This window comes from Dermochelys coriacea, chromosome 13 (genome assembly GCF_009764565.3).
Source record: "Dermochelys coriacea isolate rDerCor1 chromosome 13, rDerCor1.pri.v4, whole genome shotgun sequence".
NCBI lineage: Eukaryota > Metazoa > Chordata > Testudines > Dermochelyidae > Dermochelys > Dermochelys coriacea.
This window is the reverse complement of record NC_050080.1, coordinates 38,432,791-38,448,402: the sequence shown is the minus strand read 5'-3', so window position 1 is coordinate 38,448,402 and position 15,612 is coordinate 38,432,791. Positions and strand designations below refer to the sequence as shown.

The following is a 15,612-nucleotide window of genomic DNA, read 5'->3' as shown; positions in this document are numbered from 1 at the left end:
CCCAGGAGGACTCGAGCAGCCCAGCGGAAAGGCCAGGGGTTAACCCCGTCCGCGCCGCACAGCTGAGAGCCGGACACCTGGGTTCTCTCCCTGGCTCTGGGAGAGGAGTGGGGTCAGGGAGCCAGGACTCCTGGGTTCTATAGACACCCCCACACTAATTTTTATTAATAAACTTTATTCCGAGATCCGTAAAAAGAAATAATCAGAACCAACGAAATCAAATACAAATAAAATAATCAACTGCCCCCCCCATATATATCAATAGCACTACAGGTGTCTGCACGCAGCCAGCAATGGAGGTGGGGGGTTGTGGGGTATATTCCCCTCCTGACTGAGGTCTCTGGGATACTTTGCCAGCCCTACATGGGATCTGCTCTCCACTAGATCCTGCCCCCCGCGGTGATCCGTGCCACCACAAGGGGATCTTCTTACCAGGCAATCCTGCTTGCCGTGGAGGATCTACTGCCAGCTCCACATGGGAGCAAGTTGATCTGGGGAAGCCCCCAGCGATCCAGCCAATTGCCCGTGGGGGATCTACTCCCCCCCACCAGGGATCTTATCATAGGATCTGCTCCCAGACTCACAAGGAATCTGGCCTCCCTCTGCTAGCAACCTACCAGGGGATCCAGCTACCTGTGGGGGACCCTATCAGGTATGGGGGGCTCATCCCCAAGAGGGGACTCAGTGGGCTGCAGGGGATCCACTTCCACAATGGATCCACTCTTAACCCCATGGGGATCCACCAGGGATCCACAATCTGCCCTGTCCACATGCAGGGATCTCACATGGGGATCCACTCCCAGCCCCAAACAGGATCTACCTGTGCCTCCCCCTTTGGGAGGGATCCACTTTCAAGCCTTACCCCCCCCCCAGAGAATGTCATGGGGATCCAGGGAACTGGACACCTGCCCCCTCCCCCCAAGTCAGTCCATTCCCATCACCTGATTGGCCAGTCATCCTGACCAATAGGAGTGGAGTAGCTGGACCCCCAGCACAAGAGAACTGGCCAACAGTCCCAGCCAATGGGAGTGAACTGGTCAGTCGGCTGGTCATCCTACCCAATTAAGGGCAATGATGGATGTGAGACACTCTTTAATGATGCCCTGTGACTGGCCAGACATCTCAGCCAATAGGAGGGTAAGATCCTTAATGGTCCCAGCCAATGGAGGGGCGCTTTTTAGGGTTGCCATCTTTTGTCATGCCGGCCAATTGGCTGAACATTTTGGTCAATGGGAGGGGAGCTCTGTAGCAGTCCCATCCAATGGAAGGGGAGCTCTTTGGAGGATCCATAGCCGCTGACTGGCCGGACATTACAGCCAATGGGAGAAGAGATCTTTAAGAGCGCCATCTCTATCCACCAGCTGGCTAAGTGTCATGGCCAATGGGAAAGGAACTCCATAGAAGCCCCAGAGAGAGCTCTTTAAGGGAAGTCAATTTGACCATGCCCACCAGTTGGCCAGCCACCACAGCCAACTGGAGAGGGTCCCTCAATCCATCTTGAGGTTGACGTAGATGTAGCGGATAAACTTGAGCGAGGCGAAGAAGGAGACGGTACCCAACATGAGGAAGAAGACGTAGCCGGTGAGGAGGGAGTAGCCGAAGAACTCCACGGTCTGCACCGCGCCCGACATGTTGGAGCGGCGTGAGTAGTAGAAGACAGAATAGAGGAAGATGAAGACACCGGTAGAGCCGGCGCTGAGCACCGAGCGCCACCACCAGCGGTAGTCCTCGCCTGAGAGCTGGAAATAGGTGAGGGCGATGGAGATGCAGGCGCCCACGCTCAGCAAGATGGCGAAGACGAAGAAGAGGATGCCGTATAGGGTGTACTGCTCCCGGCCCCACACCGTGGCGAAGATGTAGTAGAGCTCCACAGAGATGGCACTGGAGGGTAAGAGAGAGACAGGGTCAGCAGGGGGGCAGAGATGGGATCCCACTGTTTGGGGGATGAAATAGGCCATCCGGAGAGGCGAAGGAATGTGATTGGCTCTTGCCAACATGGTGATGTCATCAAGTGCCCAGAAGACAGGAAGTGGGAAGGGCGAGACAGGAAGTGGCGTACTCGGGAGAAAGTGACATGACTATCTAGGTAAGAATAAGCGGGGAAAACGAAGGTGCCAACCTGTGAGGTGGGAATGGCAGGGAGGGGTGAGACAGGAAGCAGTGGCACCTCCTATGGAGAGCATAGCAGACAGGAAGTGGAGGGGGTGCTCACTGGAAGGGGAGGAAGTGAGGTGGCAGGCACACAGAAAGCGGGGGTGGGGCTCACCTGAAGGGCAGGAAGCCCCCGATGGTCATGTGCACCAGCGTGGCCTTGTACCAGGGCTGTGGTGGGATCTCGCGGGCAATGTTCTTGGTGCGGCAGGGTGCGTCGAAGGGGCCAGCCCGGTTCTTGCCGAAGATGCCCCCGATAACGGTGAGGGGGAAGCCCACCAGCAGCCAGACGGTCAGCAGCAGCAGGATGGTGGTGGCTGGCAGGGCCTGTGTCGAGCCATTAGCCCAGTGCACCGAGTTCACCACGCTCCATGTCACGAAGAAGGGGGCTGGGAGGACAGGGGGCAGGTCAGGGGGACCAAAGAGACCCAGACCACCTCTCCCAGGCGACCACAGAGATTCCCCAAGTGGGACTAGAGACACCCAGACCACCTCCCCAAGGGATCAGAGAGACTCCCCTGGGGGACCAGAGAGACACTCTGCTTCCCACCGGAATCACAGAGGTGCAACCTACCATCCCTAGGAGGCCATAGAGACCCTACACATTTTGTCCTAGGGGTGAGGAACCAAAGGCACTATGAAGAGACAGAGGGGACCACACAGACCCACCCAATGCACCCAAACCGCCTTCCCTGGGCAAGAGGAACCCCAGGGAACCTGGGCAGAGATGGGGGACTCCAGGGCCTCACCAGAGAAGAGGCTGGTGGTCAGCACAATGTTCCAGACCCAGCGCTCGCCCCCGACTTGCCGGTAGAAGTTGCTGGAGACATAGCCGGAGATACAGCAGGTCAGGGCGTAGAGCAAGATGGCAGCGGAGTTGATGGCGCCGTGCCGGTGGACATTGAACATGCCCAGCAGGGCCATGGCAATGATGCCGGTGCCCAGCGCCAGGAACTGGCTGCCTACTCCCAGGACGGCGCAGAGGAGGCTGCGGCAGGGAGGGAAGCGGAAGACGTCGGTGTGGATGATCTTCCAGCCGTTGTCCCCTTGGTCGAAGTCGTCCCCGGAGGAGGAGGAAGCTTCTTCATCCAGGTTGTACCGGGCCAGATCGTTCTTTAGCACCCGCATGAGGATGACCACCACGAAGCCCACCAGAAGAAAGACCAGCACCATGGAGTTGATGATGGAGAGCCAGTGGATCTCCAGGGTGTGGGGGAAGAAGCCCCCGTCATCTCCCCGGCCCCGTCGCTCCCCCCGCCGCTCCGTAGCCGTCTCAGACCAGCGGACACTGTAGGTGTAGGTCAGGGAGAGGGGCCCGGGCCCGTGGACATCATCCAGGCTGTGTGGCTTGACGTCCCGCACGCTGACGTTAGCGTAGATGATGCGGTCGCCGTTCCACTCCAGGTGGAAGTCCAGGTGGGTCCACAGCCCGATCTTGTGGCTGTGGGGCAGAAAGCCGCTCTCCTCCATGTAACCCACAAATCCTCGCAGGGGGATGTCGTCCACCACAAACTCAAAGTAGTACAGCTCCTCAATGGCCTGCCGGAGGTGCTCCACCTGCCAGGAAACAGAGGAGGGTAGGACCCAGGAGTCCTGGAGCCCAGCCCCTCCTGGTCTATCCCACTAGTACCCACTCCCCTCTCAGAGCTAGGATAGAACCCAGGAGTCCTGGCTCCCAGCCCCCACCAACTAGCCCCTGCTCCCATCCAGAGCTGGGTACAGAACCCAGGAGTCCTGGCTCCCAGCTCCCTGTGCTCTAACCACTAGACCCCATTCCCCTCCCAGAGCCAGGGACAGAACCCAGGAGTCCTGATTCCTGACCTGAGCTCCCATGCTCTGTTCCTGGGACAGAACCTAGATAGTCCCAGTTCCTGCTCTAAACTCATTGGCCCACGCTCACCCTCCTTGATCCAGGGATGGAACCCAGGCATCTGGGCCCAGTCTACCTGATCCAGCGTGAGCATCTTCACGCACAGGACCGTCTTCTCCATGCTCTCACGGAAGCGGATCTGGTACATGGACTCGGCCATGCGGTCCCCATCCAGGACCTCCCCGAGGCTCAGGCTCTTGTGCTGGATCTTTTCCGGAGAGCACACGGGCAGCTGGTAGTAGTGGTAGGTCTCCTGGGGGTTGTGGTATGGCCCCACCTTGTTGACGTAGAGCACAACAGGGTCCCCGGGCTGGTAGTGGGTCTCGGAGGATCCTGGGAGCAGCCAGGAAGCCAGCAGGAGGAGCAGCAGCCAGGGCTGGTGGGGCGCCATGGGGTGGGCAGGCAAGGGGGAGACAGGGTGGGGTCTGGAGAAGGAAGGCAGGAGACAAGGGAAAAGAGGGCGTGAAGCCGGGTCCTCAGGACACCTGGGTTCTCTCCCACCTGGGGTGGTCAGCACCCACTGGCAGAGCCCCCCAGCCGCCCCTGCAGTGCTCTAGCCGTCGGATATCCCTGGATCAGGCCGAGCCGTGCTCCTGGGACCCCTGCCCCGCACGCACGCCCTGGTGCCAGGCTTGACATACTCACGACGCCCACAAGCCAGACCCGAAATTGGCGCCTACATCCCCTGGCAAACGAGCCTTGACGAAGGGCCGGGGATTTGCTCCTCTGACCCGCCTGGTGCCGGTGGTGACAGACGGGCAAGGCGCCCCCGGTGCCAGCTGGGGGCGGCCTTTGGCCCGAACGCCCTCGTGGCGCCCACGCTCGCGGGGCCAGAGCTCCCGAGGGCCCCGGCGGGACGAAGCGGGTTTTTCAGACTATTTAGTGTGGCGAGAGCACGTGCCTCAGTTTCCCTGGATCTCTGGAGCCTGCCGCACAGATGCCTGCCCCTCCCCCTCGTTCTTCGTGCAGCACGTCGGGGAAACTGAGGCACGCGCGCCACACATGGAAAACAACCCGCCCCAGCACACGGGGAGCAGGGTCCCCGCCCCCCCGACTCCCCCTCCTGGGAGCCCCGCCCCGCCCCGCCCCGCCGCCCGCCTGGGGTCCTCACGCCCCCCCACTGACCCGCCCCCGCTGACCGGAGGCTGCCCGGGCCGCGCCTGCCGCGTGGAAGGTCCCGTGGCCCCGCGCCCGGCAGCGGGGTGTCCCTAGCAGCAGGCGAGCATCCAGGCAACTGGACCCATCCGGGGGCCTCGCGGCTCTAGAACACCCTCCCGGCGCCTGATCCTTGGGTCCCCCCCTACCCCGCTCCCTGTCGCTGGCCGCCGCCCAGGCTGGCTCCCCCAGGTCCCCACCAACGGGAAGCGCAGTCCCCACTGCCGGGGTCCCTCCCTGGGCGGAGCCAGGGACCAAAACGCGTCGAGGTCCTTCAGGCGATCGCCAGGGCAGCCCCAGCCACGTCCGTCCCCTACTTCCGCCCTCAGCGCCCTCAACGGGCTTCGTGCCCTCAGCGTGACGCACTTCCAGCGCCTGAGAGGGCCCCGCCCCGCCGTCGGACAGTCTCTTAAAGGGCCCGGAAGCTGTTTCCAGGATGGTCAATGTTAGGGTGTGCGGGGCAGCAAATGGGGAGGGGGCAGCTGGTCTCCCCCAAATAAGGGTTCCCTACAGACCCCATTGTCCTAAGGCCTCCCACAAATTAAGAGCCCCAAATTCCACATTGGCCCCAATATAACCCCCCAATTTCTCAGGGACCCCCCCAAATTGACTCCCCCAAATTCCAATGGCCCTCCAAAGCACCCAATTTCTCAGTGTTCCTCAAGTTGCTCCCCATGGCCCTCAAATTAAGAGACCCCAAACCCCCAGTGCCCCCCAAATTAAGAACCCCAAATACCACAGTGACCCCCATATAAGGACCCCCAATTTCTCAGTGCTTCCCCAAATTGAGACCCCCATTTATGAGCCCTTCAGTTGCCCCATTACCGCCTCAATTTAAGACCCCCACAAATTCCTTAGTGGCCCTCCACTGCCTCAGTGGTTCCCCCAAAATGAGGATCTTTTGGGGCCCCTCAAATAAGTCCCCCAATGCTCCACCTTTCCCCATGATCCCCAAACAAGGCCCCATTGCCTCCTACAATAAAGACCTCCGTAGTGTCCCCCAATATTCCAGTATCCCCCAAATGCTGAGGGCCCCCCCATGCCTCTATGCCCGCTCCCAGTGTGGATCCCGCCCCCCGGGTAGCCCCGGTAACAGACATCGGCCAATGGGGGCCGGTGGAACCCTGGGGCGACGGCGGAACCGTGGAGTCGGGGGGCAATTCTGGTCACCGGGTAGGGGGACGGAGCAAAGCAGGTGAGGGGGGTCAGCGGGGTCACAGCCCCAGTGGGGAGCTGGGGAGTTCTTGGGGGGTCACAGCCCCAGTGGGGAGCTGTGGGAGGCCAAGGCAGTTCTTGGGGGGGTCACAGCCCCAGTGGGGAGCTGTGGGAGGCCAAGGCAGTTCTTGGGGGGGTCACAGCCCCAGTGGGGAGCTGGGGGAGGTCAAGGAGGTTCTTGGGGGGGCTCACAGCCCCAGTGGGAAGTGGGAGGGTTCCTGGAGGTCACAGCCCCATGTAGGGAGGGAGATTAAGTTGGATCAGAGCCCCATGGGTTGGCTCATTGGAGACCCAGCCCCACTGGAGTCCAGGGGTTTCATTGGGGGTCCCAGTTAGGATCTAACTGCCTGCCCCGCCCCCAGAGGGGTGACTCTCTGGCATCAGATGCACTGAGCCCCCCAGCGCCCCCAGAGGGGCGAGAGGCTGCCATGGTGGAGACAGCCCCCTTGGCCCCCAACCTGTCCGTCATGGACCAGTACGGCTACCAGCTGGGCAAGATCATCGGCCACGGCTCCTACGGCATTGTCTACGAGGCGTATTTCGCCAAGCAGAAGGCCAAGGTGGCCATCAAAATCATCTCCAAGAAGAAGGCATCCAATGACTATCTCAACAAATTCCTGCCCCGCGAGATCCAGGTAGCTGGGGGTGCCGTGGGGTGGGGGGGCCAGGCCATGGGCGCCGTGGGGTGGGGAGCCGGGCAGGCGGGATGGTCATGGGATGCTGTGGGGGCAGGACAGCGGACGCTGTGCGGCAGGAGGTGCCATGGGGCAGGGGGGATCAGCAGGGGGCGCTGTGGGGCCAGGGGCACCAGGGGGCAGGCGGGCACCGTTAACCCCTCACCGCCCGCAGGTGATGAAGGGCCTGCACCACAAGTACTTGATCACCTTCTACCAGGCCATCGAGACAACGTCCCGGCATTACATCATCATGGAGCTGGCGCCCGGCGGCGACATCCTCGAGTGGATCCAGAACTCGGGGCCCTGCGCTGAACCCCTGGCCGGCCGCTGGTTCGCCCAGCTCACCCTGGGCATGGCCTACCTGCACAGCAAGGCCATCGTGCACCGGTGAGGGGCTGCACCCGCCAGCCCCCGCAGAGCCAAGCCGCAGGCTGCAGCCAGTAGGGGGCGCCCACCGCCACTGGGGAATTACAGTGGGTCCTGCTCTATTGGGGGCTGCTGGGGGCTGGCTCCCTGGCACCACCAGCCCCCCAGTCCCACCGCCTTTCCTGGTGTCCCTCTGCCATCTCCAGCCTCGCCGCGGGTGGAGCATGCCTCAGTTTACCAGCTTCCCCTCTGCCACCTGTGCCACACGTGGCTTGAGGCGGCGGGTTGGGAGAATATTATCTCACTCAGGCATCGCCATGAAACCGAGCAGCCCCCACCCTGGCTGAGCAAGGCTGTCCCCCCCCAGCGCTACCCCTCCAGAGCTTCCTAGCCCTGAGTCCCAGCGATGCTGCATCCCACCTCTTGGATCTGCCCCACAAGCCCCAGACAGGCCACTGAGTGCTCTGCAGGCTTCCTGGGGGACACTCCACAGGCCTTCTGGGGGACCCACAGACCCCTGGGGGCCCCTCTGCCCATTGGCACCATGAGCCAGTGCCTGTAGAAGGGAAAGGCCCTGCGCCCCATTCCCTGAGCCAGCCAGTCCCTGCCCTGCACCCCCTAGAGGGGAAAGGCCCCGTGCCCCATCCCCATTCCCGGCGTCCCCTAGGGCACCCCCGCCGACCCTCTGCTCCCTCCTGCAGGGACCTGAAGCTGGAGAACCTGCTGCTGGACAAGCGGGAGAACGTGAAGATCTCGGATTTCGGCTTCTCCAAGCAGGTGGTGCTGCAAGCCCAGCCACCTGCCAGTCCCTCGTACCCCCTGCTGGTGGGCTCCAGCCCCCTAAGCCAGACCTACTGCGGCAGCTTCGCCTATGCCTGCCCCGAGATCTTGCTGGGGCTGCCCTACAACCCCTTCCTGGCCGATATCTGGAGCATGGGCGTGATCCTCTACACGCTGCTCGTGGCCCACCTGCCCTTCGACGACACCAACCTCAAGCGCCTGCTGCGGGAGACCCAGAAGGAGGTGACCTTCCCTCCCCAGCCGACCGTCTCCGAGCAGTGCAAGGTGGGTGAAGGGGCAGCAGGGGGCGCTGGGAGCTGGGAGGGCACTGGGTTGCAGGCCAACAGGGGCCGCTGAGTGGCTGGCAGGGAGTGGGGGAGCTGGCCAGCAGGGGGCATGGTGGGTTGGGGGGCCAGTCTGGCAGGCGGCACCCAGCAGACCCTTGTGTGGTTGGGCAGATGTAGGGGGCTAGGTGGATCATGGGGGGCTGGGCAGACAATGGAGGACACAGAGCAGGGGGCTGGACACTGGTGGGTGCACTGGGGGGGCTGGGTGATCCATGAGGAGCTGGACAGATCATGGGGGGCTGGGCAGTGTTTGAGGCGGGCTTGGTGAGTTGGGGGGGCTAGGTGGATCAAGGGGGACTGAGCCCCATGGAGAGGCAAGCAGACCACGGGGGGCTGGACAGATCGGGGGCCGGGGGTTGTGCAGATCGAGGAGGTCCAGACCCAGTGGGGGGGAGTGAGCCGACTATGGGGGGCTGGGTGCCATTTGAGGGCGGGCCAGGTGGATCATGGGAAGCCAGGCCCAGTGGAGAGGGGAGTGGCTGGGGGGGCTGGGTGGACCATGGTGGGGCTGGAGTGATCGGCACGGGGGCTGGGCAGATCAAGAGGGGCTAGGCCCAGTGGAGGGAGCAAGTGGGCCACGGGGGCCAGGCAGACAGCAGGGCCCTTAACGCTCCCCTTTGCCCCCCCAGGACCTAGTGCACCGGCTGCTGTGCCCGGTGCCCCGGCGCCCCACGATGCTGGACCTGCTGCAGATGCCGTGGGTCCAGCGTTTCCAGGGCGAGCGACCCCACGCTGAGCTGCAGGCGCTGGAGGCGGCCTGGGGGGTACAGGCTGAGGGGGGGCAGGTGCTGCCCAGGACCCCCTCCTTGCCCCTGCCCAGTGAGAAGAAGCAGGGGGGCAGCGGGACCCAGCTGAAGGTGGCAAAGCTGCCAGAGAAGGGGAGCTGAACCCCCAATAAAGAGAGCCCAGACCTATGGGATGCAGTGTGAGGAGGCTGGGGAAAGAGGGGGGCTCAGTGGCGGGGACCTGGGGGCACCGTGCCAAGGGGGTCAAGAATGCCACTCTATATTCTCAACCTTTTATTTTGGGGTCTTCCACCTGAACCCTGATTTTAAGGCAGCTAGAAAAGGAGGGCTGGGGCTGAACCCCCCAGAATTGTGAACCCTGAGGTGGTTGCAGTTGGGACCTAATGGGGAGCACAACACTGTACCCCAATACTCTGACCCCACACAGAGGGGGCAGAACAGCCCCCCTGAAGTTCACACCTAGAGAGAGGGACCTCTCTACCACCCTTTGTTTTTTGGGTGCAGCCCCCCACCTTCACATCTCTGGGGCCAGGACTCTCCCATACTCCCAGCGACACCCCCAAATTCCTCCCCACAGGCGTGGGGGGCAGAGGGAGTCCCCCTTAGCGTTCACTCCTATGGAGGGGTGCTCCCTGGGGCCCCAACACTCCAGAGTTTGCGAGATGGCACAGCCCCTCCCCCAAAGTTCAGTACAAGTGGGGAGGATTGGGGCGGGGGGCTCAGCTGCGGGGGTGGGGACATTCAGAGTGGCAGGGCACTGCTGGCAGCAGCAGTGGGTTGATATCTCCCCTCCCCCACAGCATGGGTTGGGCTCGAACCTGGGCATGTGATCCAGAGCAGGGCCGGCCCGGGGAGGGACTGGGGTGGGGGCGGAGCTGGGGCAGGGAGTAGCCCCCACCCCACAGCCAGCAGCAGTAGGTTATCTCACTTAGCCACATGTACACACAGCGGTAGTAGGTTGTTATCAGACTCTTACACCCCCTGTCACCAGCAGTACCAGGTTCTCTCTCTCGCACACGCACACGCACACGCACACAGAGCAGTAGTAGGTTGTTCTCTCTCTCCTCCTCCCCCCTCCAGCAGTAGGAGGTTGTTCTCTGTCTCACACACGCACACACACCCACCCACCAGTACTAGTAGGCTGTTATCTGTCTCGGACACCCCCACCCCACCCTCACAGCAGGTTGTTATCACACACCCTTGCCTGCAGTTGTAATTTCCCCCCCCCCCCGCACACATGGAGGGACACAGAGGCTCAGTCACTCTGAAGTTTATTCTGCCCCTTGGGGGGACGCTGCGGGGGACACTGGTGAGGGGGGCAGGAGCGAGTGAAGGCCTCCAGCCCCTGGGTGAGGAGCGCCTGGGTCATTCCATCGGGGACCAGGACGCAGGTGACACCTGGGGGAGGAGAAGAAGAGACAGGGGGTGACCCCCACCATTCACCTCCACCCCTCCATTTGCTCCCCTCCCCCCGCAACATCCCAGTCCCTGACCCCTCCCCCCATTCCCTCCCAGGACCCTCCCCCAACATTCACCCATGTGGGGCTGGCAGGGGAGTCCTGCCCAGGAGGGCTGGGGGCACGCCAGGGGGGTGCAATCTGAGGTCACCTCGCCTTCCCCACCTAGCTTGCTGACATCCCGGATGTTGCGCTCCTCGTCGTCGAAGAACAGCATCTGGGCGAAGGGGACCCCGGTGTCCTGTTGCAGCCTGGGTGAGGGAGGGGCAGACTCAGGGCTGGCAGTATAGGGGTTCAGGGGGGGTTAAGGGTGCAGTGGTGGTTGGGGTTTTGGGGGGTTACTTGGGGAAGTGGGTGCTCTTCCCCCTAGGCTGGATCTCAGCGGGGGAGTGGTGTTTAGGGTTGCAGGGGGTGCCTGCTGCTTTGGGGACTTGGGGGTACCTGTGAAAGAAGGTGGGGTGGGGGTTGGGGGGTTTGGAGGCATGGGGAGTGCAGTGGGTACCCATGGAGGTGGGTTTGGCGGAATGTGGGGGTGCAGTGGGTACCTGTGGAAGTGGAGGTGCAGGACATTTGGGGGTGCAGCGGGTACCTGTGGAGGGGTGGGGGTATGGGGGTGCAGCGGGTACCTGTGGAAGTGGAGGGGTGGGGGCTTGCGGGTGCAGCAGGTTTGGAAATGCAGCGGGTACCTGCGGAAGTGGAGGGGTGGGAGTTTGGGGGTGCAGCATGGCTTGGGGGTGCAGCAGGTACCTGTGGAAGTGAAGGGGTGGGGGTTTGGGGATGCAGCAGGTACCTGTGGAGGGGTGGGGTTTTGGGGGTGCAGTGCAGTTTGGGAGTGCAGCACGTACCTGTGGAAGTGGAGGGGTTTGGGGATACAGCAGGGTTTGGGGGTGCAGTGCATACCCGTGGAAGTGGAGGGGCTTGGAAGTGCAATGCAGTTTGAGGGTGCAGCATGTACCTATGGAAGTGGAGGGGTTTAGGGGTGCATCAGAGTTTGGGGGTGCAGCAGGTACCTGTGGAAGTGGAGGGGTTTGGGGCACAGCAGGGTTTGGGGGTGCAGCGCGTACCTGTGGAAGTGGAGGGGCTTGGGGGTGCAGCACTGTTTGGGGGTGCAGCAGGTACCTGTGGAAGTGGAGGGGCTTGGGGGTGCAGTGGGTACCTGTGGAAGTGGAGGGGCTTGGGGGTGCAGCACGGTTTGGGGGTTCAGCGGTACCTGTGGAAGTGGAGGGGCTTGGGGGTGCAGCACAGTTTGGGGGTGCAGCAGGTACCTGTGGAAGTGGAGGGGTTTGGGGTGCAGCGAGTACCTGTGGAAGTGGAGGGGCTTGGGGGTGCAGCATGGTTTGGGGGTACAGCAGGTACCTGTGGAAGTGGAGGGATTTGAGGGTGCAGCGGGTACCTGTGGAAGTGGGCGCTCTTCCCCCCAGGGTAGATCTCCACCTGGCGCAGGAAGTGGCGCACGCCGAAGAGCTCCAGCAGCTGGGTGGCACCGCGGGTCTCACCTGTCCTGGGGGGGAGGGGGCGGTCAGAGGGGCTCGGGTGTTGGGGGGTGCAGGGGGGTGCAGGGGGGTGCAGGGGGCGGGGGTCAGACACTCACCGGGAGGCGGCTGCCATGGGGACGCCCAGGTCCTGCAGTTGCTCCAGCACCGCCAGCACCTCGGCATACAGCCGGACGGGGTGGCTGCGCGCATCTAGCACCGAGCCAGCCCTGGGGGCAGATGGGGTTACCCGACTCCTTGGAGCCCCAGTACCCTCCCCTCTGACCCCCCCAAGGCCCCTCATAGCCTCCTCTGACCCCCATAGCCCCTGATCCCCTATAGCCCCCCATGGCTCCTGATTAGCCCCTCCCCTCCACACCCTATGGCTCCTTATAGCCTCCTCTGACCCTCATAGCCCCCAATCCCCTGTAGTCCCTCCCCTCTGACCCCCATAGCCCCTGATCCCCCATAACCCCTCTTACCCTCTATAGTCCCCATAGCATCTTCTGATCCCCTATAATCCCTTCCCTGACCCCCTATAGTCCCTATAACCCTCATAACTGCCTCTGACCCCATATAACCCCTCCCAAGCCACATATATCCCTCCGTTATAGCCCGATCCCCTATAGCCCCTTCCCTCTGGCCCCATAGCCCCCATAATCTCCACTGACCCCATAGCTTCTTCCCCTAGCCTCTCTGACCCCTATAGCTAGGACTCTACCAAATTCAAGGTATCACAGACTGTGAAGTCTGGTCTCCTCCGTGAAAGCTGGTCTCTTGCGTGCTTTTACTGTGCGGGGGGACGGGAACTTTTCTCAACCTGGGGGTCCCGACCCTAAAGGGGTTATGGGGGGCGGGGGCTGCTGGCCTGGAGTGTTGCCACCAGCAGCAGCAGCACAAATGTAAGGGTGGCAACATCACAACCCCCCCCCCACAAGAATCGTGTAAACCCCCCCCCCCACAGCCCCCTTTTGGGTCGGGACTCCCCTGGTCACCGCAGGGGACATTTCTGATTTCAAGATCTCGGATCATGAAACTAACGATTTTTAAAATCCTATGACTATGAAATTGACCAAAATGGACCCTGAATTTGGTAGGGCCCTTCCCTATAGCCACCTCTGACCCCCATAGCCCCTCCCCTGATCTCCTATAGCCTCCCCTGACCCCTTATAGCCCCATCCCCCATAGCCCCTCCCCGACCCCCTATAGCCTCTTCTGACCTCCTATAGCCCCATCCCCCATAGCCCCTCCCCATATATCTCTCCCTTATAGCCTCCTCTGATCCCCATAGCCCGTCCTCGACCCCATGCATCCCTCCCTTATAGCCTCCCTAACCCCCCATAGCTCCCATAACCTCCTCTAACTCCATATACCCCTCCCTCATAACCTTCCTGACCCCCTATAGGCCCTCTCAGACCTCATATATCACTCCCTTATAGCCCCCCAGACCTGCTTTAGCCCCATAACCTCCTCTGAACCCCATGGCCCCGACCTCCTATAGTCCCTCCCCTCCAACCCTGCTAAAGCCCCTCCCATGACCTATATCCCTCCCTTATAGCCCCCCAACCCCTATATCCCCATCCATAGCCCCCTGGCCCCTCCCCACCTTACCCCTACACTCCTCCCTCTTAGGCCAACTTCTGTTCCCTCCTGCCCCCTCCCCATGTTCCCCTTGCCCACCTGCCCCGCTGGAAGGGGGGGTCCACGTGGGTGTCAACCCAGAAGGGCCACAAGGTGTAATCTGTAACAAGAAAGGAGGAGCGTCACCCTCCATGGAGACCCCCGTCAGCAGGACCCAAACCCAGGGCTTTGGGTAGACCCCACCTAGCAAATGCCCCACTGGGGGGTGCCCCACACTACCCCCCCAGGATCCCAGCCCAATCTCTGGGGACACAGACCCCATCACCCCGTCACCCCCCCGGATCTCCCCAAACCCTCCAGTCACCCCCCCAACTGCCCCAAACTCACCCAGAGCTAGGACCCAAAGGCAGGGCGGTAGGGAGACCCCCCTGAAACCTCCCCTCTGCCCCTCCAGCATCCCAGCCAGAGTCGGGGGACACGTGTAACCCACACATCCCCTGGGGGTGGTGCTCTAATGGCACTGAGACCTCTAGAGAGAGTTAAATGGGTCTGCCACAGCCTTGGCTAACAGGCAGTTGGCTTTTAGCTCATGCACTAAGCTCCAGAGGTCCCTGGTTCGATTCCCCCCGCCGCTGTTACACAGGGACCCCCAAACCCCTCCCCCTGTACCTCAAACTCACCCAGGTCAAACACAACCAGCCCAGGGAGGTGGCACATCGGGTCCCCTTTGTCGGAGGGAGGGTAACAGAGAGAGATGGGGGGTGTCTGGGGGCCGGAGAGAGGGATAGACGGGGAACAGGGGGAGCCTCTGGGCTGGATGGGGCGGACCCGTCGGATTGCTGGAGTGGGCTGGGCTGTGCCAGCTGGGCCTCACGCGTTGGGCCATAGAGACTCAGGCTAGACGGGCTGTTCTGCAGTTAACCCCGCCCGTGCCAGGGCACAGCCAGGGGACAGAGCTAAAGAGCCCAGTGCAGAGACTCACCCCAGAGCCAGCTGCAGCTCAGTGCCAAGTGAGGGGTCCCCATGTAACCAGCCCCGCACACCACCCCAGAGCCAGCTGCAGCTCAGTGCCAGGCGAGGGGTCCCCATGTAACCAGCCCCCCCACACCACCCCAGAGCCAGCTGCAGCTCAGTGCCAGGCGAGGGGTCCCCATGTAACCAGCCCCGCACACCACCCCAGAGCCAGCTGCAGCTCAGTGCCAGGCGAGGGGTCCCCATGTAACCAGCCCCCCCACACCACCCCAGAGCCAGCTGCAGCTCAGTACCAGACGAGGGGTCTCCCTGTAACCAGCCCCCCACCACCACCCCAGAGTCAGCTGCAGCTCAGCACCCTGCGAGGGGTCACCGTGTAACTGGCTCCTGCGCCCCACCAGAGTCAGCTGCATGTCAGGGCCAGGTGAGGGGTCCCCGCAGGAATGAGGGAAGCTCCCTAACAGAGGAGGGGACCCATTGGTGCCCAAACCACAGCCCTACCTCTCCGCCCCCTCTCTTCACTGCAAGTCCTTGGCCCCCGCTTTCTCCTCCTTGCCCCCTCCACCGCGGCTTGCCCTTACGCTGGTAAAAAGTGGGTGGCCCATGGCGCCCTGACCGCGCCTCTTCAGGTACCCCATATAACCAGCCCTTCCGCCCACCCAGACAGGCCCCTCTCAGTGGGGCTCACTGTATAACCAGCCCCTCCCCACCTCAGAGGGGGCCACGTCTCAGCACCAGGTCCCCAAATACCAGCAGCCGTACCCCACACCAGCAGCTGCATCTCAATGCTGGGCAAGGGGACCCTGTATAACCAGCTCCCCAC

At 62.4% G+C, this 15,612-nt stretch overlaps 3 protein-coding genes across 12 annotated transcripts; 1 reads left to right on the top strand and 2 right to left on the bottom strand.

Annotated features, from left to right (window-relative positions):
• Nucleotides 1-158: 158 nt before the first annotated feature.
• On the bottom strand, nucleotides 159-5,562 carry TM9SF1 (transmembrane 9 superfamily member 1). Of its 6 annotated transcripts, none has more exons than XM_043495957.1 (5): nucleotides 5,377-5,562; nucleotides 4,098-4,446; nucleotides 2,901-3,708; nucleotides 2,267-2,540; nucleotides 159-1,881 (listed from the first exon to the last, which is right to left on the bottom strand). In XM_043495957.1, exons 2-5 carry the CDS (start codon nucleotides 4,410-4,412, stop codon nucleotides 1,488-1,490), a joined length of 1,791 nt encoding a protein of 596 aa, XP_043351892.1. In that variant the 5' UTR covers nucleotides 4,413-4,446; nucleotides 5,377-5,562; the 3' UTR covers nucleotides 159-1,487. The 6 variants fall into 6 exon arrangements, with proteins under 6 accessions (XP_043351892.1, XP_038226261.1, XP_038226262.1 ...); XM_038370333.2 differs by having other exon boundaries at nucleotides 5,161-5,422; XM_038370334.2 differs by having other exon boundaries at nucleotides 5,147-5,395.
• Nucleotides 5,563-6,571: 1,009 nt separating this feature from the next.
• Nucleotides 6,572-9,448, top strand: TSSK4 (testis specific serine kinase 4). Its single transcript, XM_038369213.2, has 4 exons — nucleotides 6,572-7,026; nucleotides 7,241-7,455; nucleotides 8,136-8,499; nucleotides 9,191-9,448. The coding sequence occupies exons 1-4, from the start codon at nucleotides 6,820-6,822 to the stop codon at nucleotides 9,446-9,448; spliced, it is 1,044 nt and encodes a 347-aa protein (XP_038225141.1). The 5' UTR covers nucleotides 6,572-6,819.
• Nucleotides 9,449-10,561: 1,113 nt separating this feature from the next.
• LOC119842399 (magnesium-dependent phosphatase 1-like) lies at nucleotides 10,562-14,841 on the bottom strand. Of its 5 annotated transcripts, none has more exons than XM_038370466.2 (6): nucleotides 14,498-14,826; nucleotides 13,917-13,977; nucleotides 12,356-12,466; nucleotides 12,158-12,265; nucleotides 10,930-11,015; nucleotides 10,562-10,705 (listed from the first exon to the last, which is right to left on the bottom strand). In XM_038370466.2, exons 1-6 carry the CDS (start codon nucleotides 14,532-14,534, stop codon nucleotides 10,563-10,565), a joined length of 546 nt encoding a protein of 181 aa, XP_038226394.1. In that variant the 5' UTR covers nucleotides 14,535-14,826; the 3' UTR covers nucleotide 10,562. The 5 variants fall into 5 exon arrangements, with proteins under 5 accessions (XP_038226394.1, XP_038226393.1, XP_043351935.1 ...); XM_038370465.2 differs by lacking the exon at nucleotides 14,498-14,826 and adding an exon at nucleotides 14,205-14,427; XM_043496000.1 differs by lacking the exon at nucleotides 12,356-12,466 and having other exon boundaries at nucleotides 14,498-14,841.
• Nucleotides 14,842-15,612: the final 771 nt, after the last annotated feature.